This window comes from Mandrillus leucophaeus, unplaced genomic scaffold (genome assembly GCF_000951045.1).
Source record: "Mandrillus leucophaeus isolate KB7577 unplaced genomic scaffold, Mleu.le_1.0 Scaffold6, whole genome shotgun sequence".
NCBI lineage: Eukaryota > Metazoa > Chordata > Mammalia > Primates > Cercopithecidae > Mandrillus > Mandrillus leucophaeus.
The window spans coordinates 3,676,475-3,702,814 of NW_012106474.1; the positions used below are offsets into that span (position 1 = coordinate 3,676,475).

General features: G+C 38.2%; 1 protein-coding gene across 8 annotated transcripts in view; it reads right to left on the bottom strand.

Annotated features, from left to right (window-relative positions):
• MLLT4 (myeloid/lymphoid or mixed-lineage leukemia (trithorax homolog, Drosophila); translocated to, 4) overlaps positions 1-26,340 on the bottom strand; it is a 152,667-nt gene that overhangs the window by 50,749 nt on the left and 75,578 nt on the right. For 5 of the 8 annotated variants that reach the window (XM_011999609.1, XM_011999613.1, XM_011999610.1 and 2 more), the window contains 13 exons: positions 25,545-25,712; positions 22,744-22,788; positions 19,696-19,790; positions 18,208-18,470; positions 16,874-16,943; positions 12,076-12,194; positions 8,232-8,293; positions 7,909-8,114; positions 5,037-5,182; positions 4,601-4,695; positions 3,905-4,170; positions 2,118-2,261; positions 351-549 (listed from right to left, as the gene is read on the bottom strand). In XM_011999609.1, coding sequence (XP_011854999.1) covers positions 351-549; positions 2,118-2,261; positions 3,905-4,170; positions 4,601-4,695; positions 5,037-5,182; positions 7,909-8,114; positions 8,232-8,293; positions 12,076-12,194; positions 16,874-16,943; positions 18,208-18,470; positions 19,696-19,790; positions 22,744-22,788; positions 25,545-25,712 — 1,878 coding nt within the window. Of the gene's footprint in view, positions 1-350; positions 550-2,117; positions 2,262-3,904; positions 4,171-4,600; positions 4,696-5,036; positions 5,183-5,925; positions 5,947-7,908; positions 8,115-8,231; positions 8,294-12,075; positions 12,195-16,873; positions 16,944-18,207; positions 18,471-19,695; positions 19,791-22,743; positions 22,789-25,544; positions 25,713-26,340 lie in introns of all 8 variants that reach the window. The other 3 variants (XM_011999614.1, XM_011999616.1, XM_011999612.1) reach the window with 2 other exon arrangements.

A 26,340-nucleotide genomic window follows, 5' to 3' on the forward strand; every position in this document is an offset into this window, starting at 1 on the left:
ACAATTTAGTGCTAAAAGAATGAATCAACCTACTATGCTTATAAAATACCAAGAAGGGAGAACAAAAAAAGGTCCCTTGTTATCAGCCCAGGCAGAAAATGTAACCATGACAACAAGTGGGCAGAGCAGATGCTCACTACGGGGTCACAAAACATCCCCTAGCGCTGTCTCGACACTTCTGACCTTACATCACCATGAAATATTTCTCCAAGTCAGCGGAACACGGACTTCTCCAGACAGCATAAGGGTGCACTCCCACATAAGTGGACTACCCTATGAGGTGGACGGTGAATAAAATGCTCGCTTTAACCTGGGGAGTAGCTCAGACTCAGGCATGGAGACTAATTTACCTCTCTGGCACAGAGGGTCTAAAAATTCTTGTAAACCATTTGGAATGTTTCTGACAACATCACAAGAATAACCATCTTCTGGCAAAAGAAACGGCAGCTGCAGGTCAGGATCCTCTTCCAACTGCACTTCCCTTCCATCGCTACGGGCGAGCTCATCAGCAGTGTTTTCAGCCACAGCCACTACATTTTCTATAAGATCCTGTTTGGAAAACAAATGCAAAATTAAAAAGAGATGCTCACTGTCTGATGCACATGACCAACAACTATTCCAAGCCTGTCTGATCTGTCTGATCACTGCAGCACCGCTTATCTCACAGACAACAGACACAGACAGACACAGGCTTAAGGAGGGAGCACAGATCCCAGCAGAACAGCCATCATCCATTTTCTAAAGCCAACAACCCTGGGCTGCACACATTCTATAGATGAACCAAGATTTTTATTATCATTCTATAGATGAACCAAGATTTTTATTATCATTCTATAGATGAACCAAGATTTTTATTATTAATTTTAAGTAACCTGTAGCTTTAAATAAAAAGAAATTGTTCTATCACAAGTTTTTCTTTTCTAATCATTTTTTTCCTCGTACAATTGTTTAATTTTCAGTTGTTAATAACTGTATTTGTATAGAATGTTTAATGATATAGGGAAAAGCCCACACAATGTAAAATACAAAAAACCAGAATAAAATATCTATACAGTATTTTTGCCAGTTTGGAAATATATCAATATACAGAGGTTATTTCTGAATTGTGGGTTTATGGGTGATTTTTATTTAAAAATGTTTCACTGATATATTACCCACATAAAGGAAAGTTCACAAATCCTAACTGCACAGATCAATAAAATGAACACACCAGCTCAACCACCAGGTTCACTTCTGTTCAAGAAAGGGAACATCGTCACCTGAGTAGCCATGCCATTCCCTCTCACTGTCCCCTCCTTCTCCATCAAAAAGAATGAAATGGTTTTCAGGCTTCTATCACCAGAGCGTGATTTTGATTGTTCCTAAAGTGTACATAGATGGAAGCGTATTCTATGCACTTTGCACAGGGCTGCTTTTTTTTCACATTATGTCATAATGTTCATCCCAGCTGTTGTAACTGTAATTCATTCTTTCTCACATATTTCTTTGTATGACTATGACATGATTTATGTATATGCTATACTTTTGATTTGGTGATTTCTAGTTTGGGGCTGTTTTGTTCATGTCTTGTTGGCATAAACTCAATGTTGGTCAATCCATCCATCCACGTATATAATTCTCATGACTCATATTTAAGTCTACAGCATTTCTCTTTAAAAATAGCTAACCGTGGTAGATACTATTTCTCACCCTCTGTTCCTCCTATTGAGAGGCAGGCATGCCAAAACTCCCGGCTCCGTTCCAGATGAGATGGGACAAGCCTCTCACTTCAGCCAGGCTGTAAGGGGGTGACCTGTGGCAGAGGAACCCGCCCTCTAGCACTCAGTTGTGGCTACGCACACTGGAACTCAACAGTCCTGGACAGCCTCCTAACCTCCTCCCTTCTAGTCCTTCTGATAACTTGCCAAGAACCTACTTTCCTGAATAAAATCCCTTTCTACTTAGTGTAGTTTCTGTTTTTTCATTGAACTCAACTCAGACAACAACATGAAACTGATCTCGTAAGATGAGAATAAATAAGTCAACTTATTAAATAAGATTTCCTTTTGTTTTTTCATCCAAATTTCCCTGTGCAAACATGTCCCGCACTGTGTGACGATGAGGCAACATCCACTCACCGTTGGGATAAAAGGCTCATCAGGTGCACAGTGATAGTTCTGTAATAAGGCTTGAAGTTGTAGTGAATTTAACTTAAAGCAGGTGCTGTTTATATTTGGAATGTCATCAGGTGCATACTTATCCATGGTAAGCAAAGTTGTTGCCTATGTAAAAGAATAAAGGACACAAAATATCATACTTGTAAAGTTATTCCATAAATATTATCCTTTATGTAATATTTATAAAAATATAACTTGCTAATTTAACTTTGAAATGCAGAATGACTTCAAGAAACAGACTTCCATTTACAGTAACTATATACATTAGATAGAACTAAAAGCATTATCTTTTAAAGGGCATCTTTTTAGATGCCCTCTTAATTTTATGACATGCATGTATAATTAGATTTAATTATGTTCATAAAGCATTTTAAAAACTCTCTTCAAAAGCAAAACATTTACTTGACCATTCAGATGACCAATTACTGGTGTTTGAATAGTTTCATTGTCCTGACTTTTCATAACGAGCTGTCTAGCCTCTATACTAAATCCCTTTTTTAAAAAAAGGTTAAAAAATGGAGAAAAAAAATTATACATAATACTAAAAAAAGTCCCAGGTTTTTAAGCTATAGATGACTCAATTCGTTAATTGCAAAACATCACCTCCTAGTTTTTCGTATCTAAAAACTTTCCTCAGAGCTGGTTAAACCACTGGGATATGATTTGGCTTTGTATTCTTGAGGGTTAATTCTCATCCATTTTAGAATTGGTACTCATCTTTCACTATAAAGTGCTCTGAAATACACCTTACTGATCTCAATATAAAGAACCCTTTAAGGATATTTATAGTCTGCTGGTTACCACTTATGTGTCTCCTAAAAATTTGCAGGGCTAACCCTCAGTACCTCAGAGTGTTATCTTTTTTGAAGGCAGCATCTTTCCAGGGGATCATCAAGTTAAAACAAGATCTGCTGGTCCAATGTCGGCTGTCCTTATAGAAAGCAGTCTTTTGGACACAGACAGGCAAACAAGGAGAATGCCATACAAAGACAACGGCAGGGACTGGGATGATGCATCTACAAGCCAAAGAACGCCAACTGCATGCAAACCACCAGAAGCTGGGGGGAGGCCTGAAACAGAACCTTTCCTCAGAGCCCCCAGAAAGAACCAACCCTGCTGACATCCTGATTTCAACTTCTGGCCTCCAGGGCTGTGGAGCAACTGTTAAGTCACTCAGTTTTTGACACAGGTTCAGTATCCCTTACCTGAAATGCTTGGGACCAGAAGTGTTTCAGATTTTGGAGTTTTTCCAATTTTAGAAGATTGACATATATGAGATATCTTTGGGAATGGGACCCAAGTCTAAATATGAAATTTGTTTCATATACACCTTATACACACAGCCTGAAGATAATTTCATACAATATTTAAATAACTTTGTGCATGAAACAAAGTTTGTGTACATTAAATTATCAGAAAACAAACCATGTAAGCAATCTGTGGTTGCTTGGTGTCGCCATTTTTAACTCTGAATTTTTATGTACCTATAAGCAATCATTTTCTTAAATTTATTCAGGCATAAGTACTTAACAGTAACAATTATGGCATACAATTAATACAGTGAAAAAATATCTGTACTTTGTTATGGCAGCCCAGGTACTAACACAGCACTACTTCATTATTTGTACATATGAAAAACCCCAAAAAGAGGGTACTGAGGTTTTGCTGCATTGAAGCTCTTGCTCCTTAAAAAGATCAGATGCCTTTACCATAAAGCACATGAGCTGGGGAGTGGCACCAGCACTCACCTGCACGATCCTGCTCAGATGACAGTCTGCAGCCAGCTCCAGCCCCTGCTTCTCAGCCCAGGCTTCAATATGGCCCAGCTGCTGACGGATAATTGCGCCCCAGTAATGGGAGCACAGCCCTGAATCTGGGTCAGTCACTAATCTATTGAACAGCCACATATTGATAAAGTGGAAAAGCTGCGAGAAGAGCTGGATGGTCAGGGCGGCATTGACTCTGCAGCGTCGTAGCAAGGACATGGCTCCTGTGAGCGTGTGCAGCACATCATCTGCCCAGACAGGATGAGAGGACAAGAGGACCAAAATGTCATCCAGGAAGAACCCTTTGAATATGCAGTAAATTCAGATAATGGTACCTATGGTAGTAAGTGCTGTTTAATCACTTTAAAAATATCACCTTCATTCCAAGAGGAAACAGTGACATGATCTTAAACTACATATAGTTATTAACTAATTACACTTAACATCATAATTTTGCCTTAAGAGACTTTTTAAAGAATATGGCCAGTGTAACACACCAAAATGAGAACTATCTGTAAACAAAACAAATAGTAGTTAAAATTTATTAAAGATTGCCAAACCCAAAAGGACATCCCATTTATTTTAAAAATACCTCCCCTTACATATGTTAAGCATTAAAATGATGCTAAATGTGAAGGAAGAGAGGGACAGAGGGAGAGAGTCAAAAAACATCCTAACCTATTTTTGGTCTTTGCAGACTGTTCTCTTCAGGGTCATCCAGAAAGGCTGGCATGTAATTATTAAGTTCTGACTGAAGGCAGTGAACCAAGTACCTGAAAAGACATAAACAATTTCAGCAATCTCAGCATGACAGACGGCTACTGTCAGACATGTTACCACATGGGAAACAATCTGTACTCTTTAAAATATTTTCCATTAAAAGAAATGAGTTTTACTCTTAGGAATCTTGAAACATAGCTCACTGAATTCAGTATAACTATATTAAGTATATAACTATATGTAGTTAATAAATTTTGCAAAAATGTATGCTTCTTGATATTCATCTTCAATCAAGGTAAACATAAATCTTAAAATTAGTTTGGAAAACTGAGTAAGAAAATAAATGACTTAATTATTTACAGAGTAGTGCCATCTTCAAAAATGTGTTCCTTACTTAAATGCCATTTGAACCAAATGTGCTAAAACATCTTGAGCATCCAGTGTGATCCGACTAAGGTCTCGGTCTTGCTTAATGAAGTTGAGAAGTTCAGATGCATTTGCCATCCAGAAGGCAAGTGCCCCTGCAATATTCTTCTGTTTCTGTAGACAGAACACATTTCCATAAGCAACAGGGAATAAACAAAAGTAATAAAAATATAAAGGAAGGCTCTTGAAAAGCTGCTGAAGATAGACCAGTACCTTCCCATTTCACCAAGGTATTTACCACAGATACCAGATATTTGCAAAATAATTTGGGTGCATACATAGCAATGGGAAGTAAATAACCACTGCAACTATTTCTTAGGATTCATGTACATAGACATATGAATTCGGTTAGCTACAATTTATAGATGGAATCAGTGGAGAAACAGAGATATCAAATAATGTAACACCAAATTGTAGACTGCATTATCTGGTAATCTGTGCAGTATACATACATGTATCCATGGTTACCCACAGCCACCCTGATACTTGTAGTCACTGGCTTGGACACCATGCAACTCAGTATCAAGTACTGATCTATCACATCCTCTCCCGACCACATGTGCAGGCCAGGCAACCTCAGATGAGATCCAAAGAATAGGAACCAAGGATAAATAATAAAGAGAAGAAACAGAACTTTTGTCATTTCATATCCACACTGAAGTGCATTAAGCAGAAATTATGAAATGCCAATAAAGGTTGCACAGTCAAAAAGGGTTTTAGTACTGCATGTCTCAGTTGCTGAATGAGTGTTACGAGCTGTTCAGTCCAGCTCTTGTATTACTGTATTTGACATGGGAGCAGCATGAGAAACTTGGCTAAGCAACACAGCTAGGATCAGCTCCCAGCAGATGTCCTACCTGGTCAACCTGGTCTACTTCCTGGAGAAAAACAGACGAGGGGAAATCAAGCAGAACGAGAGAAAGAAACTTGTAAACAATCATGATAGTTTAAAAAAATCAAAACACTCATATGAAGGTACGACATGAAGGTACGACATTTAGTTATGTTATTCCCAAAATAACATTTTCATTTTTGGTTCTGAAGTACCTTTAGAAGTATACGACCTAAAGGATTAGTTTTATGTTCTTACCACTGGCACAATAACTAACTGAATTTTTAGAGTTTATCAATAAATGTGATGTTACAATAAAAACACATGAACACATTGATCTCTTTAGAAGATTTACAATGGAAGGACTTGTGAACATCTTTCAATGATATGGTGTGCTTACTACTTACTTAAAGGTATCTAACAAGATGAAAGTCCATTCCCCTAGATTAATTAACAGGAATGGAAGAGACAGGGAAGACCAAGAAACAATAAAAATAAAAGCTGAGAAGATTGAGAATTTAAAAGTGTATGAATTACTTTTACCTATATTAATGGGAGTAAATTCTTTGTTTTTTAGAAAACAGAATTTAAATTATTCACTACATAGTTCTTTTCCACTACTTTAAGATTCCTCCCATTGGATACTAAACCTAAACCTGAAGTTTAAAAGACTTGTTTGATAATGGTGATTTCACTGACTAGTTCACATCAATAAGGAAAAGGCTATCAAGGGTAGTTTTATGATAGGTGTCTCACAACTTGAAACAGGTTTAGTAAGTCCAAACATGATAGAAGACAGACAATGGCTTTGAATGACAACTGAAAAGGAAATCCATGTTTGTTTATAAAATAATGATATGAGAGTAACAAAATGGTATCCAAATAAAATGACTTTCTTTTTTACCTATTTCCTAACTTGGGTAAAAGAAGCATAACCCCATCAAACTCATGCTAATCACTCAAACATAAAAGAAACATTTCTTGAAAAATTCTGGCCTTTGAAAACAATTCTGAAGGAACTAAAGGATCTTAGTTTCCCTCAAATGATCCTGCCGGGAGAAAAGCAACCAATCTATCTATGTTATTAACATTATATAATTAGAGTTTATTAAGTTGAATAACAACATTGACAAGTGATTTAGAAAAACTGAAAAAATCTATACATTTACTTTTAAGAACTTTAAAGATTAAATCTTCAAATTATCTGTAGATGAAAAACTGCTATGAAAATTTTATCAGCTGTAGATCGGGACAGAAAGTACGTAAAAGAGCCAAACCATTCTACTAACAAAACACCTTTATCTTCTGAAATTTTGAAAACCGGTTTATGATGGAATTTCATTTTAGGCAAGAAGTATGTTACGATGTCCATTACACCTATACATGTGCTATCAAAAAGCCCAATTACTACCAACGTCTAGGCTCATTACACAGGAGCAAGTGACTTTTGATAACTATTTTTAAAAAGTCTAAGAAGGTGTTACCAGGGAACGGGGAAAAAGAGAACCACCAGCAACTACTTAAGGGGTATCACTCTGAGGTGATGGAGATGTTTTGGAACCGACAGAGGCAGTGGTTGCACAATACTGTGAATGCACTAAACGCGACTGAACTGCTCACTTCAAAATGGTTAATATTACATGAATTTCATCTCAACAAATTATTTACAGAAAAAAGTCTACAAAAGCCCACAACAGTCTCAGCACTTTCTCACAACTATTACTGCAAGCTGAAGGGCCTTTCTCATGATTATTGTGTTAGTGCACACAGTTACCTTTACTTATGCTGAAGTTTACAGGGAAAACAAAACAGAAAAAAGCTTACATTTCCTTTCAACTCTTTAAAGTTACATATTTTCCTATAATATTTATATAACTTCTATTTTAGAAAAAAATCTTTAGAGTCAAACATGTAACCAAATCAGAAGCCCTTAAAGAAGCTGAGTTCACTGGTTTAGCAATTACAACCACAATCACCAGAGGAGCACGGCTGGCCGGCTGGAACGTACCTGGATGACGCCCTCCATCATGCTCACCATCTTGTTGACGACTGCAATGACTTTATGCGTGCGCTCTGTAGGGCTGATGTCAGGTCTGTACTGGTTGGACAATACATACCGGCATGCCATATATAATACATATGTAGGGGACAACTTAAAGTGGACTGTAGAGCTATTAGTATAATTTATAATGGCAGATAAAAATGAATCTTCAGCTGTGTAAAGATTTCAAAAACAAAAAAGGAAAAAAGAGCAAAAATGAATGTGAAAATCAGATGGAGCAAAATGGATCAAGAAATAATTCATTGACAATGAAATCTGAAATTACTCACAACTTTCCCTGAATTCAATGCTTGCAGGCAGTATCAGTTCAGGCCCAGAAGCATCCTGTGTTCTAAAAGAAGAAAGCTGACATCACTTAAAATAAGGTCACATGGCTAACAACATTACTGACAATCTGTGTAGATTTCTGCAACTACTTTTTAAATCTAAATACTAATCTTTCCAATGTAAAATAATAAAATATCCCTTGCTTTCAGATGCAGCCTAATCAAATAATGTATCGGGAGTGATCTTATCACGACTCCTCTAAGAAGGTTAGTTCCTTGAAGTATATGCCACTGCCATGACAGCAGATCTGACGTGATTCTGGATTATTAATGAACACTTCATGTCTAGTACAGGGATCGGTCTGTCTTGCATCTGCTACAGCTATGGCTCAGGTAACACTGAAAAGAAAGTAGTAAGTGACACAAAGAAATATTAACCATGCCAAGCTTGAAACGGAGTTCTTATACTGAAAGGGAAAAGCTTCCCAAGACCTGGACTTTGTCTTTCTCTGCTGACACAGGGTTAGACAAGTTGACCACGGCAAGTCTCCTTCAGCCATTACCATCATCATTTTCCAATGCTTACAGTGATGCATGCCTTAAAAAGAGATGTTCTACTCACTCACATTTCTTCTTATGGTCACATAAATTCCAGGTCCCTTCCACCATTTAGCCTGACACTACACAAATAAGGAACTGTCAAAAATTATAAATACAAAAAACTATAATTTGGAACATTTATAAAAACCAGCATTGTACTAATGTTTATCTATTTCCAGGTATTCAGATCACATTAATTCAAAAATTAGGTTCACTTCTGTCTCCATAAAAATAGTCTCCAAACAGTGTGTCATCACCCATAGGCAGGGCAGAAGGCTGTTTTGTGAAACTACTCTTTCGGTTAAATATACATTTTTGTGTGTTTTCACCAGAGCACAATGTAAGATATAATCTTGTGTTGTGACCACTGTTCAAAAGAATTTTGAAAGCCATTGCTAGGCACAGACTCTTTAAAATGTGTAAGATTATTCCTTATCTTTGTAGATTTATTCTTTTCTCAATGAATAATGCTCAGCTTATTCTTTCACTTAGCCATGGGATTAGAACTTCAAGTCATTTACTTATTACTCTAAGTTTGTGACCCGCTGTATTTTACATACAATGTTTACCAAAAACCAACGAAACACATAGTCAAGGGATTAGCTTCCTTAACATTTCAAGGTCTTTATCATTTTAGTTCAACTTTATCAGAGATAATCAGGAAGAATTCTCAAAAATGTCTCTGAAAAAGAAAATTTAAATTGACAGTAAGAGTCAGGGAACATGTGTTTTGCCTTTCTGCAAACTTAACTAAAAATTAAATTGTGGGGATATCAATGACTTAAACTGTGGCGAACATCTCTACAGAGTTAAATATTGACTTAAACTGAGATCAGTACTTACTCAAATAAATCTTATTTGGTGAAATGGAAAGTCAAGAGTTATCTTGATATTTGAATGAGAAATACTCATTAGTGACTTAAACAACAGTCATTTCAGCAGTAATGTGTCTGTGCATCTTAGACAACTGGTATAAACAGCCACAATTAAGTATTTGGAATTGCTGGTCCACTCATTAAATAAGTTAATATAGACAATAAAAAACTTTACTTCAAAAGCAAAAAAGAAGAACTTATGATGATTACAGATTTGTAGTAGTTTACAGGCAAGCTAATTTTTTTCAACAGCAAACCATTCTCTTCCCTCCATCCTCACCTCCATGCACCAAAAAAATGAATAAAGAGAAAATGAATATATTCATATAAAATAATAAAAATATAACCAAATATTTTACTACTAATAAATATAACCCCAAATCTTTTTATCAAATTGTATGCTTCAGAGTTGATTATTTAGTTTATGATCTAATGATTTAACTCAACAATTAAGGAAAAGAAAAATGCTTCTATAAACAATGTAGTTTAAATGATCAATTATCTTAACACATCTCCCTTACACTCCCATATTTACAGACATCTAAAATTGCAGCTAGGCAGTTACATATCTCATAAAGTGAACCTGAATAAACTTTACCAATTATATTCTAACAAATCTGGTTTAAAAAGTGTTTAAATTGTCATTGATAAAAGAAAAAAAAATTTAGTGACAATTAAAAGTCATCCCCTCCATTCAAAAGGGTTTTTTTCCTTCACTAATATTAGCATTTTAAACACATTTAAATTTTTCAAGGCTACATCAGTTAAATTAAGTAGTGCTTATTACAACACTGCCTATGCGAAAAACAAAGAATGGGGCAAAAAGCCTCATCTGTTTTCATCATTGTTATAATAGCAACAAAGCAACATATTTTGTGATTAACATAAAGCCTTTAATAACGCTGCAAACTAATCTTACCTTATAAAATAATTAAATTATGTGTTTATGGTAAAAAATAATTTCTGACATACAATTAACCATTATATGACTATTTTGACACTATTATTTACTAATCACTAATTTTGCATACGCTAAAAGCATTATCCTAATCAATCCACTCCCTCGTGTGAATTCATTTACTCATTCAAATATTTATGAGCTAAGAACTATGATTCATGCTTCTCAGTCACACCTTATAAATAAATAGAGGTATTCCTTAACAATACCAATTTACCACTCTGAACATCCTACTCCATAATACACCACCAAAAACAAGTACAAACACAGAAAGTAAACTATTTATTATCACATGTAATAAAATTCACATAGCCAATAAAAATCTTGCATCAGAACTAAAAATCCACAATAGAAATAAAAACCTGGGATTCTCTCATGAGTCTGCATATGTAATAACTGGTGGTGAATGATATTAAAATCCTGCAATATCCAGTGCCCTCTGCTGGAAGTTGTGAAACTGAAGAACTGTCTTCATCACCTGCAACTGAACTGACAGGTGACCCTGGGCAAGTCGCCTGCCTCATCTAACTGCCTCACTGACTGGATCTCTGAAGCAAACAGAATGGCCTCTTCAAAAATCCATCTGAAAAGCCCCAAAGGGGGAATGCTGCCAGTTTCACTGCTGATAATGAGGATGCCACAGAAGTCAGGCAGCCTTTCCCTATGTCTGTCTGAGTTCCCACAGAGCTCTGGGGTAGAGGTGATCAGCACCCAATCATGCTGCTAGTTCCACTAGTCAGTATCTGTTATTTACCTGCCATGTTTAACGCAAAGATACTACTCTGCAACATTTAAATAATTCTAGAGGTCACAAGGAAACAGGATTCTGATTAAGGAGACACGTTAAAAATCATAAGACAAGGAAATAACAAGAGACAGTTCTCTGCCCAGAAAAATCAGGCAAGAACAATGTCAGAAAAAAAAAATAATAATTCATCCTCAATCTATCTCCACAGGGAGACACATCACATCAGAGCACAAGATATAACATGGCATTTAAATTCTTAAAATCTGTTTCAAAATCATTTTTGGCCTTACGTATTTTTAAACAGATGAAGATTTCTTCTAGAAATGGGTGAAATGACCAGATTTTTCTAGATATAAAAATCATCAAATATTAAAATCCTATAAAAACTCCCTTTCTCTATGTTTTTACAAAGTAGTAAATTTTAAATGGCAACATTTTAATTCAGTGTGCCTCTTATTTCAATTTGATAGCACTGTGGCATGTAAGTGAGAGATATAATTATTGGTAAAGCATTTCTTTCAATTCAATAACAAAGAAAAGAAATGTCCTTAAAATATTATTGCTAACATTCTAAAAATGTCAGCTGAACCTTTATAAATTCGACAATCTTTATCCCAACCCTTCTTTAGGAATACTTTTACCATTTAAAAATGATGTACTTCCTACCTGCTTTCTTGCCTGCGATAATCTGGCTGCTGCTCTACCCTGATCATCGGCTTCACCATTCCCCGCTCGGCTGTGCTAGAGGCAGATGATACTCTGTCGCTGTCCAGCCTAGTGGTGCTCTACATGGAGAGAAAGCACAGTGCATTTAGAAGCCCACGCAGACCAACCAAGCCTGACACTCAGTGTCGCAAGCAGAGATCTGATACGGGGCTGCCAAGCAGGGCAGGCAAGAACACAGACCAGGAAATAACAGAGCAATGCTGGGGACACTATGTCCACAGGGAGTGCCCACTAGGAGTTGCCTTTAAAACACAGGCATGTAAAGCTGGTATAAACACACAATGATTTTTCCAAAAGTACATTAATAGTAATTCGATTCCAACAAATTATTTTAAAATCAGGATAAGAGATAAGAAAATATGTATAATATGAAGAGGCAGGGTCTTTTTAAAGTTCATTATTTTTCAGAACAGATTTAGAAATCCTACTCCTTACAGCTCAATACCTAATGAATTCAGTACAGAAACTGGCTTGTTTCTTGCCCTTAACACCGGAGAAAACACATATTATATGGTAACCCAATCCCGTACATTTAAATACTTCTAAAAAGTATACAATTCTAACCATTTGTATGGAATTTGTAGGCAGACAAAAGGATGAGTTACCTACATTAAGAAAACCACCAGGAAACAAAAAATTTTATACAATGAAATTCACTGTAGAAAAAAATTTCATGTAAAATTTCTTATTACATCTGCTTAGTGTAGAAACTGAGTACAAGTAGTACATAAAAAATTGTTTCTCTTACCACCTAGCGATTATTACTGTACTATACACATCCTTCTAGCTTTTCATATTTTCCATAAATGGGATTATACAATCTTCTTGATAAAACACTTTTTCAGACGTTATAAACATCTTACAATATCACTTATTTTTATATTACAGACTTGTAATGGCTGTATAACATTTTGTTGTCTATTCCTCATACTTCATTAAACCAATGCTTTATTACATCATTTAAAATGTTCATCATACCCAGCGACAAGACAATTGTGCTTGTAAATACGCATATATTCACACACAATGAATCCCTCCGTAAGAGAGATTTTTTTCCCCCTTTGAGACGGAGTCTCGCTCTGTCGCCCAGGCTGGAGTGCAGTGGCGCGATCTCGGCTCACTGCAAGCTCCGCCTCTCAGGTTCACGCCATTCTCCTGCCTCAGCCTCCTGGGTAGCTGGGACTACAGGGGCCCGCCACCACGACCGGCTAGTTTTCTGTATTTTTAGTAGAGACGGGGTTTCACCGTGTTAGCCAGGATGGTCTCGATCTCCTGACCTCATAATCCGCCCGCCTCAGCCTCCCAAAGTGTTGGGATTACAGGCAAGAGCCACCACATCCAGCCCATAAGACAGATTTACAGAAACACAATTGCTGGTCGATGGATGGCAATACTATTTATACTATTAAAAAACTATTATAAATGACTAGTAATAGGGCAATGGATAAAGAAGTTACAGCATGTTTATGTGCTTACATACTACAGAATGGTTTTCATGTGTTTTTTAAATGACTTTTAAGTACTGGAAAATGCTCACAGAGTAACAGCTGAAGAAAGATGTGCGTGGAGACAAACATACCCAATCGTGTTAAAATGCATACATGAACATACAGACACATACCGGAGTTCAGAAAAGGACCCCTCACGACGTTACTACGAAAGGTCAACTATAAATTGTGGATGAAGGATTTTCATTTCTACTTTTTTCCTCTATTTACCAAGTCTTCTTTGTGGACTACACATTTTTTAAAGAAACGAAAATTTTTATAAAGACAGTTCTCTTTGGCTCATTCAATTATTCATGAGATGGTTCCCAAGAGTCTTCTACACAGCAGGCACTTTTTTAAGAAAAGTGCAATAGAAATACAGCAATGACGTATGAAACAGGAGCACCCCTTGCAGAGTTCACATTCTACAGTCAGTCAGCAAACAGAGCAAGCATTGGATGGTAATAAAGGCTACATAAATAACTTACATCAGGTGTTGTGACAGTGACAGGATGCTCAGGGACAACCTCTGTTCAGGAATGTGGCTTTAAGCTGAGCTCTGAGACAAGAAGGCGCCACGGTGTGAAAAGCAAGGACAAAAGCACAACCACTAGCACAAGAAAGGCCTTCCAGTGGGAGGAAAGAGGCAGGCAGGGGCACAGAACGGAAGCCCTGTGCGGCCTGAGTGAGCAGCAGAGACACACTGAGAGGGAGGCAGGCTCAGGGCATAAGGGGCTGAGCAAGCCAGGGGAAGACTGATATACGGGGTGAGAAGCCACCAGGGGCTTCGAAAGCAGAACAGTAACTAGAAATCTAATTTACATTTTTTAAATGTGCGCTGCTGGGTAGAATGGAAGAGGCTGCTCTTGGGGCCATGTGGACCTCCCGCTGCGTGATGGCTGCAGCCTAAGCCAGGGAGGCAGAGGAATGAACCCCTGCACGCGGAGGTTGACAGAAGGAAAGGACCAACTGGGAACAGGGGAAGAGGTTTCCGTTGCGCTGCAGATGATAGTATCGTCTTGTAAGGTGGGGAAGGATCAGGGAAAGTTTGTTAAGAAAGAAAATCTAGTTTTCTTTTAGCTAGGTTTAATGTGAAATATGTACAGGATATGTAAGTGGTATGTCAAGTAAATCTTTAGAGATATGAGTCAGGGCTGGGTGTGGTGGCTCATGCCTGTAATCCTAGCATTTTGGGAGGCCTAGGCAGGCAGACTACCTGAGCTCAGGAGTTCAAGACCAGCCTGGACAATACGGTGAAACCCCGTCTCTACTAAAAATACAAGAATTAGCCAGGCATGGTGGCGGGTGCCTGTAATCTCCGCTACACAGGAGGCTGAGGCAGGAGAATCACTTGAACCTGGGAGGCAACGGTTGCAGTGAGCTGAGATCACGCCACTACACTCCAACCTGGGAGACAGAGTGGACTCTGTCTCAGAAAGAAAAAAAAAGAGAGAGAGAGATATGAGTCTGGAGAGGTTAGAACCAAATGTACACATCAGTGGATAATCAACACTAGATGGTATTTAAACTCAGGCATCAGGGTAAGCTCACCTAACAAAGATGCAGAAAGAGAACAGATTGGTGTCCTACCTCTGAAACCTTGGCCCTCCAAACTTTAGGAGTGAAGCATTAGAGGAAGAGGTACCAACAAATCAAACCAAGGAGAAACCACTACTAGGTAGTTTACAGGAGGGTGATACCCTAGAAGCCAAAAGAAGAAAGTGCATCAAGTACGTGGTAGTGGCCTAGCTAAAAACTCCTGCAACAAGTATGACAGGGCAAAATATGTGCCAGATTTGGGACTTGGGAGGTCATCAGTCTCCCTGACAGACAGTCCCTATGGAGGGAGGGGCAAGAATGAACAGGAGCAGAGGAAAGAACATAAGAGTTTGGAAGTAGAGGGAGCAAGCATAGATGAATTTTTCTTTCAAGAAGCTGTGTAGCAAACAGGAGTAGAAAAATGGGGTCAAAACTGGAGGGGTATGAAGAGTTTTCTGAAAGAGAAGACACTGTAACATGTTTTGATTCTGATGAGAACACTCCAGGATCACAGGAGTCTGTGGCACACGGCATTCAGTGAATCATACCTTGAGTAGTGCCTTCCCCCTGAATCTGGACTGGGCCCCTATTTGCTTTAACCAATGAAAGGTAGAGGAAACGGGGTTGTGTCAGTTCTGGGCCTAACACTCAAGAAGGCCTGGCAGCTCCGTGGTTCTCGTGAGGCGCCACAACACTATGACTTCTGGCTGCCCCAATGGGACAAACGGTCCCATGGAGAGGACGTGAGATGGCACAGAGAGAGGGTCAGTGGGCCCTGCACTCCAGCCACTGGCCATCAACTGATCTCCTAGGTGAAGGTGGTCACACCAGTCACCACCAGCAAGACCAGTAAACAAACTGCCCAGGTGAGCTCAAACCAGATTGCACGATGGTAAACAAATAAAATGGCTGTTGTTTAGCCACTATGTTTTAGAGTGGTTTGTTATCCAGCAACAGAGAATGAAAATGAGAAAGGAAATGAACTGATTATTCCAGAGACAAGGGGTCATTATGGAAGCGAAGTGTCTGAGGTTAACTGATGAACAGGATTTAGCACCTGAATGGAGGCTCATAAAAGCAGGAGTGTGTTAAGGGTGCTCTAAGTCAGGCTAACGACGCAGGAGAAAGCCTAGCACACACAGAGGCTCTGCTTCATCCTGGCTTCAGAGAAAGGAATGATCTGCTTGCTTTCTTTCATGTATCACTAACAAACAACACAGCAGATTAGGACAACCCACATTTGGGGCCACTGTGAAGTCTGTTTTCACAAAGGTGTTTTATAAGCGCACATATTACCAGTTTACAGGAGTCCCCCTTATCTGCAGTTTCACTTTCTACAGTTCAGTTACCTGAGGTAAGCTGCAGTCCGAAAACAGGTGAGTACAATACAATAAGATATTTTGAGAGAGGAGATAGAGACCAAATTAACATATGTCTTATTTGAGTATATTGTTATAATAGATATTGTTTCATTTTATCTTTAGTTATTGTTGTTAATGTCTTAGTGTGCTTATTTCAGAAATTAAACTTTATCACAGGTACACACATACAGGAAAACAACATAGTATCCACAGGGCTCTGTACTATTCATGGTTCCAGGCATCGACTGGTGGTCTTGGAATGCATCCCCCACAAATAAGGGGAAACTACTGTATTCATCCATGGTGTCCTATAGCAAGCACACTTCTATCAGGTAATCCGTAATCACCTACCTTGCTTGTCGGTAATGCTGTCCCACTATGAATATCTCCTCCCAAATCAAAAGTTGTCTCCTGAACAATTCTGATGGGATAAAACAAGAAACACACTGACTTAATAACATTCCAATGACAGGCAGAGTCTCTTTTTAATACACAAGGAAGAACTAAGAGGCCAAATGTTCAAAGATTTTTAAGAAATTGCTCTATTTTCAGCACATGAACTTACAGAATTAAAAAAACACCTTATGAACTTTCTTTGCTGGTATATACTCAATATTCCCAGGATCTTTTTTTTTTTTTTTTTTTTTGAGATGAAGTCTCACTCTGTTGCCCAGGCTGGAGTGCAGTAGCGCGATTTTGGCTCACTGCAACCCCCGCCTCCTGAGTTCAAGTGATTCTCCTGTCTCCTCAGCCTCCCGAGTAACTGGTATTACAGACAAGCGCCACCACGCCTGGCTAATTTTTGTATTTTTTGTAGAGACGGGGTTTCACCATGTTGGCCAGGCTGGTCTCAAACGCCTGACCTCAGGTGATCCGACCACTTCAGCTGTGAACTTTACAAATAAATATATGTGATAACGCACCAAGTATTCATCTTGGAGAAAGATATTAAGTCATATGTGGCCCAGTGTGTAAGGTCTGGGTGGCTAATCAAAGGCACACGTGGAACAAAACAATGGGAAAGGCCAAGCAGGGAAGACCACGTGGGTTGATGTTTGTGCTTCAGGAAGAAAGCCTACACTCTGGGGGAGTTTTCAGTTGTTTTAAGCAGCATGACTGAAAAGCAGATAATGAAGTGGCTTAACAGTATGTGTTAAAAAGTAAAACCAAAGGAGAAGTCATATTCCCTACCTACAAAAACATTTCACTAGATAGTCATTAAGAAAGGCTGGCTGTTTTCCCTCACTAAGCCCATAATGCAAGTCTTCAGAAAAGCACTAGGTGGAGCTAAAATATTCTGAGTTCCTTAAGAGATCCTAATGTGTTTCATTATCAGTCACAGAAAAGAATATTTCAAAAAATGTTATAATCTTAGTTACACTGAATAATTACAAAGAACAATATGTTTTTTTCACAAAACAAAAGGTACTGTTTTAGTACGTTGGCTAAAAAACCAAAGTTTAAATATAAACAATTTAAAACCAGTGAGAACTTCCAATTAAGACAAAGTCAAGACCTTTCTTCTTTCCTCTAAAACCAACCCAAGTTAACAACGAACCGAAATCACAAACTTCGATATTTTTTAAAAATTGAAACAAAAAATAAAAAGCCAAGTTATCTATGAATAATCTGAATTACTTTAAGTATAATTAAAATATTTTAAATCTTAAGGTTAATCTATTTACCCAGGTTTATGTCTCGGGCCCTTAACCATCAGGCCTCCATCCACAGATCTTTTTGCAAGAGCATGATCCTGACTGGGGTCCACAAACTTAAATACATGGGATGCCCCAAACTGCACTTTCATGCCACTCTGCAGCATGGTGGTTTCCGAGATGCGCTGGCCTTCCACATAGGTTTCTGCGTCCATACTTCTGGGCGTCACAGTGACCACTCCATCCATGTTGGTGAGGTCACAATGATGGGGCTGAATTCCTGGGCCAAACAACTGGAAACAGAAGGAAACCAAAGAAACTCCCATCATGAAGCTCACAGCATTTAAACACAGAGTTTTAAAACTGTGAGTACCCCTTTTATGATAAATATAACCTAATAAGATCTGGATTTTTTAGTGCCTTTTAAAGTGGATTTCCCTCAATAGCATAAAAATAAACTGTCAAAAAAAAAAAAGTCAAAACAATCAGACCTTTTATTTTTATTATCCAGTGACTTAAGGCATACTGTAACTTTGCATTAAAAGACATACAGTCGGCCGGGCACAGTGGCTCACGCCTGTAATCCCAGCACTTTGGGAGGCTGGGATGGACGGATCATGAGGTCAGGAGATCAAGACTATCCTGGCCAACATGGTGAAACCCTGTCTACTAAAAATACAAAAATTAGCCAGGCGTGGTGGTGCGTGCCTGTAACCCCAGCTACTCAGGAGGCTGAGGCAGGAGAATCGCTTAAGCCAGAAGTCAGAGGTGACAGTGAGTTGAGATCGTGCTACAGCACTCCAGCCGGGTGACAGAGTGAGACTGCCTCCAAAAAAAAAAACATACAGTCATCTCAACCAATATTTGTTGGATGGTTAATGGACAGATCTATACAGATCATTATGATTAAAGATTCCTGTCTATTTTATCATTTTTAGTGCTGTGCTAAGAAAGAAGAAATGATAGAACTGAAAATTACATTAACAATCTGAACCTATCATCTTACAAACTGAGAACATAAGTACAAAGCAAGGGTGATTTGCCTGAATTCAACTTCAAAGAAGTGACAAATCCTGACTTCATTTATTCAAAGAATGTGTTAAGCTCTGTTTTAAGTACTTGAGAACCGTATTAAGCTAAATTTAATTAGAATTTACCGAATGCTTACCGCTATGTGTGTCAGACCCAGTGATAAGCACTTTTGCATAGTTACATCCTGTAATCCTGAAATAGACCTATAAAATTATCATCACCATCTTTGAGAGAAAAGGAAGCAGTTTCAGAGCACTGTCATCACCAGCCCAAATTTCTAGAGGTGGAGCTTGAACATAAACTCACATTCTGCTGTTTTCACACTAAAGCAGAGAAAAGTGACCCAGAATAGATAAATTATTTATATTTAAGTACAATGTGGTCTGTAATTCTAATTCCTTCTTTCACTACTATGTGGCAGGCTCTGTACAATACGTTATGCCTCCTGGAATGTCAGAGTTGCAGCACGAAGCTCAGACTACGTACCTGGATAGAGCTGTCATCCAATTTTTCTGTACCAACTTCAGTAACACTTAACTGAAGGCGGTAAAGCTTTGGCTTATCTCTAGAGTCAGAACCATCTGCAAGAAGAGAAGGAAGACAACTGTATCTGCAAAGTCTAATATTATTGTCATGTTATTTCAAACAAACAAAAAGTTATCTCAGGCATTACAGCTCTCACTTCTCAGGATTTCTTTTCAAAGAATTCTCCAAACTTAAGTAACACAATTTAACAAATTGGATACAGAAAATTCAAAATAAGAAATAAATTTATCAGTTTCTGGCATTAATTCTACCACATTCTTATTACATTAAATAAAGTCTTCTCTACTACTGCCCTGGATTTTTGTTAATGATTCTGAGGAGCAACTGTATTAGCAAAATGAAGCTCATCAAAGACACACGGGCCTTCCCTTTGGACCAGATCTTTTCCTGCAGTATTCTTGCTGCCCGCACGGCACACAACACAGTACAGGCTGGGGGCACAGCTAAATCACTGAGGGAGGTTTTTAAATGTACAATTCTCATGGCTCTCCCTAGACCTCCTGGATCAAAAGCCCTGGGGAGGAGGCCTAAGCATGTGTCCTCTGAAAAAGCTCCCCAAATAACTCCGTCCATTACTGATTAAGAATTACAGGTAAAAGTGGTTAGCTCCCTGGAGCAGAGCTGGCGTAAAAGGAAGACTGGGTTTTGTGGCTTTTTTTTTTTTTTTTGTCATTTTATACCTTTATAAACTGTTGGAATCTTTAATTTATATGAGCATGTGTTTCCACGACAGGGAAGGGGTGAGGAGGAGGAGGAAGCTGCTCTGCCAAAGCCCTCTAGTCCCAGTACATCTAGACATGTTTTCTCATTCTCCACCTACTGTATCCCAGATGAGGACAATGTCACTTCATTATCTTAACTAAAAACGAGGTATCCTGATTTCAGAGTTGACATATGAGAAAATGTGCCTTCCAGAGCCCATGAATGATGATGCAACTGCAGAGCTTAGCGCCTGCACCACAGCCATGGCAGTCAGTCTAGTGTGGCAAGCATATCACCCACCAAAGCTTAGGAAAAGGCCAAACCAGTAAGAGTCTCCCTGATCTGCTTTATGAGTGCCTTACAACTTTCCAACCCACTGATTCCATCACCTGTAAAAATCTCTAGTCACTGTGATTAGGAATGTAAGCTTTGAGAGCTTCACAGGTTAAACAGTTTGGAGAGTATGAGCGTGCACAGAGTTTCAGGCTGCTAAAATCTCTCAGCAGTGGTGCCGCTAAACTCTCACAGACAAAAGACACCATAAAAATGCAAGTTCTGTTAGAACTGATGTTAATTTTAGGGTATACAAAGTTACATTCTAATGACAAAATTTTCTATTTCTGAAATACTCCATAATCTGTGACATCGAGTGAAGGTAAGATGAGACTGAAGTACCTGAGAGACACTGATGCCTAAAACCCATTACAAAATTGATTCATCATCTGTGCTGCTTCACATCATGTTGAAACATTTATTTTCAACTCTTAACTGTTCCAATAAAGTCCTGATCTGAACAAGACATTAAAATCATCTGGGGCTTTTCCTGGACATAGTTAGTTCCCTTCCCAACCTGCTAAGTCCAAATCCTCCAGTTTACGATTTCGTGTGTTTCAACCACCAAAGGCAGTTCTAACGAATCCCCTTGGTAAAGAAATGTGTCCCTCTTATCTACTCCCGGAGCACCCCATTTCTGTTATATTAATTGTACCACTAACTGTATTGTATGATGATTTCCATCTACTTATCTCCCTTATCTCTGAGCTCCCTGGTGGCTAGGTTTAAAAAAAAAAAATCTTTTTTACCCTGGCACTGATCACTCCACATATGGTCCATAGTTAGCAATCAATGAAGACTTGATGTGTCAGCAGTGAATATTTATATAAAAATAAAGAAAACTGAATGCAATACAGTCACAGAGAAATGACACAAAGAAAGCAAAAGCAGTAAATAAGTAATCATGTGTGAAACAAGAACATTTCAATGCAAAGTTAAAAACAGAACATTAAAAATGTGTTTAGAGATGAAAGAAAAATTCCCATCCACAGTCTTCCAAATTCTGAATGCTTCTGACAGGTCTCCTGTGAGACAATAACGAGGCATCACACACCTTTCTACATCAACAGATTTCAAAATAGAGAAAGGGAGAAAGAGAAGCTGCTTTCTCAGTCTCTCCCTTTTCCTCACTTCACTATGGTAATAGTGATCTGTCAACAGCTAGATTAGAAATAAACATCCTTCCGAGGCTCTCTTTTCTTATTACTTCACAGTAATAACAGGAAACCATAGTTAAAGCTGTTACAGATTTTGAAGAACCTAAATGGTGGCCACAGGATTTAGCGGATAAAGGGATGTCTGGTTTGAGCTGGGGAGGAAAGGCAGAGTGTAACAGCCCATTCCCTCTCCTCATTAGAAGGACAGTTATCTCACAGGGAGTAACATACAAAACTGTTGCCAAAAACAAAAATCCCAAATTTTCTCCCCTTCCTCAAAGAGTATTCCACAAATAGTCAATTTCTGCCCAAAGTGCCTGAGTCTCTTTCTTCTCCACAGATAATGATAATAAATCTGGAGCACCTTGAAGAGCAGGGACAAATCTAAGTAACCCCACAACAAACAGTAACAGCACTGCTACCAGAAAGTTTTCCTGGTCTACAGATGAAGGGAGGCAGACTGGCTGAGCACCACCCAAGGAGTGCTCTGAAACAGCACTCTGTCTTTACTCCCCAGCATCCCTCCACAACCAGTGCTGCTTTTGCTTTCAGTTCCTTCCCAGGGTGAACCTGGTAAAATAAAGACGCAAAATAAGCTTCCAGTAAATGAAATGAGTTCTAGATATGGAACACTTACTAGGTACAAATAAAATGACAGTACATCAAATTTCTTAAAATAGTTTATTTATATCAACTAAAAAACTGATACATAAGATATTTGGTCATTCAACACTATTTTGCCCATGAGCTTCTGTTAGTGCTTTAGTTACAAAAGTAGTAGTAAGCATAGCATTACCTTCATAAGTGTGATAGTTGTAGTAGGCAAAGTGATTCCTTCTCCCTGGGATTAAGACACATGCCAGGACCCAGGTGAAGGCAGCATCAGCAGGACAGAGACCATGCAGAACACGCGGAATAGGGAGGAGGAGAAGAGACGCAGAGGGTGAACTTCAGTGAGACACATTTCAAAGGAAGAAAAGGTACACTTCACCCATCAGCTTTTGTGAGGACAAGACTATACTAGTGCCCCAGTCAGTGTTTTAGAAACCAGTGCAGACTGTTAAGGGAAACCACAGGACAACAGGTGAGTCACCAAGCAGCAGGACAGCAACAGTGAGTTAATCATATAAAGGGCTACCACCCCACTGGACTGATTTCTTCTGTTTAAAGAACACATTCAAATCCAAAGCAAAGAATGAAATAACATATTTGCTCCCCATTCCTCCAAAAGACAATGTTGAGCTCATGACCACATCTCAAAAACTCCTAACCACACCCAGCAGAACTTCAGCATTGAGGATATAATGCTTGGCTGACAATGTGCCCGGGGAAATACAGTACTTATCCATTCATAAAAAATCATTATGGATGGATATTATTTTCTCATAAATGGCAAAGAGATCAATTTCATTCAGCATGCTGACTAAATGACATCATGACTTAGTGAAAGAACATGGCTTTGGTGCAGGGAAGACCCTGGCCTTGCATTCAGGCTTGCCACTAACCCCTAGGTCACCCCTAAAATAGTGGTACCAGACCGGAACTTCAGACGTGTGGAACAAGTTAAGCTATCCCATAAGCACAGGGCTCACGAGAAGTCGAGAAGTCGGGACTAGAGGCAGAGTCACTTGTCACATGGCACTGTGTGTGATTCCCTCCCGCTGTGTGAATTACCTGAAGGCAGGAACGAACTTAATCCTTTTGTATCCATTGCTTTGCCTAAAGTAGAAGGGTCAATGAATGCTGACTGAAGGCAGCAGAGAGCCATGAGGAATGCAGTGTATTAATAACCATGTAACAAATGCTGTTGCCAGTATTTGGTGAAAAGTAGTACAGAACTGTGATCTACTCTACACCTACAAAAAAATATTCTATATATTTGATTACCTGAGAGACTATACGTATGAAAGAAGCAGTCAAAATAGCAATTCTCACTAGAAGAGAACTTCCCAAGGTGAAGGGCTTTGATGTGTTTTGGTGCTCTGCCTCCAAGGCCCAGATCTGACACACAACACGTGTCAGTAACTATTCATCAAATGCGCAAGCCAATGAGTGAATTCTCATCCTGTCTCTGCTATACCAAATCAACTGTCCATTACTCATTTGAAAATTATTCTGTCAGCTGCTATTTATCAATTTCTCTAAGGACTTAACACTCTTAAATCCTCAAAAATTTGGATTTGGAGAACAATCATTAGTTTCCAGAATTTAATATAAAATTTTAAAGGGCAGACCCAATACCCGAAAAAGAGCCTAAAAATTTTTAAGTTCAAAAACTAATGACTGCTTCACAGCTGCCATTCATGATCTCAGATAACCAAACACCACACATTATAGACACACAACAATACTGGGATGTGTTTCCAAACTACAGTGAGATAACGTAACTTTCAATAAACTTTCCACCCGGAGAACTGAGGTTAGCAACACCAATATATTCCTCACAAATAGCTAATCAATTAATTTTTTTAAAGTCCTGAAGCATAAGTAAGTATAAAAGCTACTACCTAAAGCCACACTGCCACTAACTGTGGCATCAAAATGATACCATCACTTCCTGTATTTATATAACCTACTCTGAGACTGTTGGACAACAAATATCGTATCTAATCATTAGTTAACTACAATAACCTAACTGTAAGAAACTAAAGAAACCTTGTAAATAAAAATAAACTCTCAAAAATCAAAGAATAAAAAATGTAATTCACGTTCATGGAGCCATATATCATACACATAACTGGTTCAATTTTCTGCTAATTTGCGATTACTAAATCGGGCTTTCTTTCAATGCAGCTTGGGATGCGGGTGCAACACTCTGATCTTCACAGTATTGTATAATGCAGGTCACATAACAGCATTTAATAACGAAATAAGGAATGAAGTAATGTTAACTGAACGATAAATGTCATGTACAGCATACATATGTGCACATATACACTCCACCTAGGAATGTGTGTGTAAAACACTTCCTTAAGAACGCCCACGTATTTCTCTACTCAATGGCTAACTTGAAACAACAGCTTTGGCGTATTAGAGTTCTACAAACAAAACACTTAGAGGACTTGTGAAAATAAACGTAGTCTGTTATTTTAAAATCAAATAGCCTTCCTCTTACTAAGACGGGTTTCTTAGATATACAATTTAAAGATATTCTTTTTAGATATTGTCCATGCATCAGAAACAACAGTTAGACACACAGACACACACACCTTTATGAAATCTGCCCGTAAAAGGGGTAAATATCAATTTGTCAACTTTAGTAGATTAACTATTTTACTAAAGTTATCTTGGGAAAAAAAATTAAGGGATTAAAATAATTTAAAACTGTCTATACACTGGTTAAATTTTGCTTCTTAATACTCATTTTTGTCCATGTGAACCATTTTTACGTAAATACATACATATTTTATAACCTTAAGTTTTTAAAGAAATAAATGTTACCTTATGAGAGTTACCTCTTTTTAAAAAAAAAAAAAAAATGGCTAAAAATGTTAAGTCGGCCAACAGAAGACTACCTGAAGATACATTAGAAAGTACAAAGATTTACAGCTAAAAATGCACATTAATAATATGTCCTGGTGTGACCATCTTTCTCACCTGGGCTTAACTCTACTAAATAGGGCAGCTTCTCCGGAGGAAGGGCGGAGCCATAGCCAGACCCGTCAGCTCTCTCCTTTCCCTTGGGTGTCTTGCCTTCCAAGTGTTTCTTGGTTTTCTTTGGGATGTGGTCTGGTGGCCTCCTCTTCAACTGAAAGACTAAAATCCCTAGAAGAGCAGCATGGAAAATCATCAGGCAGACTCAGCTTGGTCAGGATGGCCAGCTGACTGGCAGTCAACTGTGCAAAGCTTTCTCAAGAAGATGCGTGTAATTTAGGAACATCTGCCAAGGAATCACTGAGTAAAGCTTACCCAATTTATACTTTTACTCAACAGAGGAAATATTAGTAGCCTCTTGGTGTTTGAAAAGCTCTAGCAAGCAATTTCCAAAGAGTATTCTAAATTAACAGCTACCTAAAGACATCATAAGAATAAATGCTTACATTAGTAAACAACTCTATGATCAGTAAATACATTCATATATATAAAAACCACATTCACACACAAATACACATATGAAAATGTACTTTTAGGGTGATAAGTACACTAAAATCTCAGAAATCACCACGAAAAAAACTTACTCATGTAACCAAATACCACCTGTTCCCACAAAAGCCTATTGAAATAAAACAATAATTCTATTACTAACAAAATAAATATGTATATTTTTAGTTGACCTGATTTTTATTAAGTTCAACTTAAAGAATTAAAGCAATTTGCCTTTAATAAAATTTTAACTTCATACTGTTTTTAAAAAGTACTAAACAAGTGTTTTAAGGAGGATAGAAATTTGCTT